The 3,350-nt window shown below is 35.2% G+C and overlaps 1 protein-coding gene across 1 annotated transcript; it reads left to right on the top strand.

Moving 5' to 3' along the window:
* The first annotated feature begins 1,211 nt into the window (after window positions 1–1,211).
* On the top strand, window positions 1,212–2,288 carry LOC115958616 (formin-2-like). The gene has a single exon (XM_031077046.1). It carries the CDS (start codon window positions 1,212–1,214, stop codon window positions 2,286–2,288), a length of 1,077 nt encoding a protein of 358 aa, XP_030932906.1.
* The last annotated feature ends 1,062 nt before the right edge of the window (window positions 2,289–3,350 follow it).

Raw genomic sequence — 3,350 nt, 5'->3', positions numbered from 1 at the left:
TTCTTTTATATATATATATGAGATCTACTAAATTATTATTACACGAGAAGTTTATAAAAAAGAGCTGTCAATAAATCAAATTATTTATGAACAATTTGGGCTTAACTTGCAAAAAAAACTTGTAATTTATATTTGTTTATTTAGCAAATGAGTCAACTTCAAATCTAAGTTTAAGCTCGAACCCATATATATATACACACACAAATAGGTATAACTTGAACTCATATACATACATACACTAGTTGGTAACTTGTATAATGCATAGAAAGTTTAATATAAAATGATCTTTTCTCTCTTTTATTTTTTGTCAAAATATGCAATTTGATAATTATGATAGTTATTAATAGGAATTGATTATAATTGTGTTTGTATATGGAATTATATATTTTAGTTTATAATTGTGTTTGAATATGAAACTATATATTTTATCATTTAAAGAAAATATGATGTGCCAAGATTCTAAGGTGGGTTTGAATATAGAATAGAATTTTAATTCATTTAAAAATAATAATAATAACATGTAAAATTGTAAGGTTCCAAAAACTTATGTAGCACAATATCATAAGGTCAACCAATAATCATATAGACAGTTGCTTGTGCAAGGCACGAGAAAGTTTAACAAAAGATGATTTTTTCTATCTTTTATCTTTTTCGTGTAAAGATGAAATTTGTTAAGTACAGTAATTATTAATAAAATTTTATTACGATTGAGACAGTATGTGAAACAATCTATTCTACAATTTAATGAAAAATATGATTTAACAAGATCTAATGAAGAGTTTTAAAAATTTAAATTCATATACATCTCTAAGCATAAGAATTGCATAATAAGAAGCGGATGCCATAGGTTGAAACTATCTCAAAAAAAAAAAAAAACCTCCACACAAAAATATTAATTGCTAACTCCTTTAATATTATGCAATTATTATCTCTAAGAATAAAAAAAAATTATAAAAAAAAAAAAAAAACCTCCACACAAAAATATTAATTGCTAACTCCTTTAATATTATGCAATTATTATCTCTAAGAATAATAGTTGCATAATCAACTCCACAAAAAAATATTAATTGCAAACCACACAAAAATATTAATTGCGCTCTCTTGTAATATAAAGAAAATTTATTATCATCATTTAATGAAGAGAGGGTCAATCATTATTTAATAGGTCATAAAGAGTCTCAAATTAGATAGAAATGTGAGCATTGAACAAGATGGTGCTAACCACTCAAAAATTGGTATGGTCGACCTTTGTGATTGTCCTCGCTTTCCCTATTGAAGCTAGAAGGCTTTCAACATATGGAGAAAAGGTTTCTTCCAACTTAGTGCAAGTTGAAAAATGGAAAATACCTCTTTTTGAGAGGGTGAAATTTGGACTGTTGGCAAAAGGTCATGTTCCTCCATCTGTGCCTAACGAGCCCCCTTCTCTGTTTGTTCCATCAAAGTTTGAGAATATAGATTTTGGAATGAACAATTTTGAGATGCTGCCAAAAAATGGTCATGTTCCTCCATTTGGACCTAGCAAGGGAACGTCTAACCCTCCTCCACCTCCTCTTGGTTTGCCCAAAAATGGCCACTATCCTCCATCTAGGTCTAGCAAGGGAACGTTTGATCCTTCTCCTCCTCCTCCTCATGGTTTGCCCAATAATAGCCACTATCCTCCATTTGGGCCTAGCAAGGGAACCTCTGACCCTCCTCCACCTCCTCATGGTTTGCCAAAAAATGGCCACTACCCTCCATCTGGGCCTAGTAAGGGAACGTCTGACCCTCCTCCTCCTCCTCTTCATGGTTTGCCCAATAATGGCCAATATCCTCCATTTAGGCCTAGCAAGGGAACATCTAGCCCTCCTCCTCCTCTTCCTCATGGTTTACCCAAAAATGACCACTATCCTCTATCTAGGCCTAACAAGGGAACGTTTGATCCTCCTCCTCCTCCTCATGGTTTGCCCAATAATGGCCACTATCCTCCATCTGGGCCTAGCAAGGGAACCTCTGACCCTCCTCCACCTCCTCATGGTTTGCCAAAAAATGGCCACTACCCTCCATTTGGGCCTAGCAAGGGTACGTTTGACGTCCCTCCTCCTCCTCATGGTTTGCCCAATAATGGCCACTATCCTCCATCTGGGCCTAACAAGGGAATGTCCGACCCTCCTCCTTCTCCTCCTCATGCTTTGCCCAATAATGGCTACTATCCTCTATGTGGGCCTATTAAGGGAACGCCTGACCCTCCTCCCCCTCCTCATGGTTTTATCCCAATTAAGGACAAAGAATGTTGGATCTCTAAGAACTAAGCCTTTTATCTGTCCACAAAATAACTATTACCCAAATGTCACCTCTTTCTCAAACTCTACATTCTTAGCACATACCATTATTTCTATGGTCTAATGAATTATAAACCTTATTCTTAGTATTTGCTCTCAAACTCTACATTCTTAGCACATACCATTATTTCTATGGTCTAATGAATTATAAACCTTATTCTTAGTATTTGCTCTCTCTCTCTCTCTCTCTCTCTCTCTCTCTCTCTCTCTCTCTCTCTCTCTCTCTCTCTCTCTCTCTCTCTCTCTCTCATAAATTCACAGTATATTGCATCAAAGTAGTCAATACCATACCAAAGGCCATAGTAGTTAAAGAAATGAAATATTTTGGTACGAAAATTGTACTTTACCACCCTAAACTATACCCTATATTATACTTTGCACCATAAACATTTCAAATGCACGTTTTGCACCCTAAGCTATGACCCTTGTTACACTTTGTACCACAACATTAAGTTTGTTGTCAACTTGGATAGAAATTCAAAGTTTAGGGTGTAAAGTGTAATTAGAAGTATAATTTAGGATAGTAAAGTGTAATTTATCATTTGTTTTTAAAGGATTGGGAAGATGGGCAGCGGCAATGGATGATTGACGATCGTGTGGCTTGATGAGAATGAGCAAAAGAATTCGGACTGTAATATGAGAGGAAGAACTCAAGAGGGAGAGGGAAGCTGAGAGTGAGAGAGGCGTTGGTGTGCTCAGTGAGAGGAGAGAGAAAAAAAGAGCAAAAATGAGGTTTTTATTATACTGTACATATAATATTATTTTAAGGGATAAACAGGCTACAGTGCCCGTGTAAATTTACACGGGTATTGTAGCTCGTTGAAAATTATAGATGGATTTACATGATTTTAAATGGATTGATGTAGTGTGTTTTTTGCTTCAAAATGTGTAAAAATGGTCAAAATGTATATTTTACACATTTATACACAATTATCCAAGAACTGATGTGAATGCTCTAAGATTTCTCTTCCTGTGTTTTCTTTTTTTGGGGGAGCGCGCGGGGGGGGGGGGGGAACATTTCTTTTAGTTTCG

Source organism: Quercus lobata, chromosome 2 (genome assembly GCF_001633185.2).
Source record: "Quercus lobata isolate SW786 chromosome 2, ValleyOak3.0 Primary Assembly, whole genome shotgun sequence".
In the NCBI taxonomy this organism is placed as follows: domain Eukaryota; kingdom Viridiplantae; phylum Streptophyta; class Magnoliopsida; order Fagales; family Fagaceae; genus Quercus; species Quercus lobata.
The sequence above is the reverse complement of the archived record's forward strand: the minus strand, read 5'-3'. Positions and strand labels throughout refer to the sequence as shown.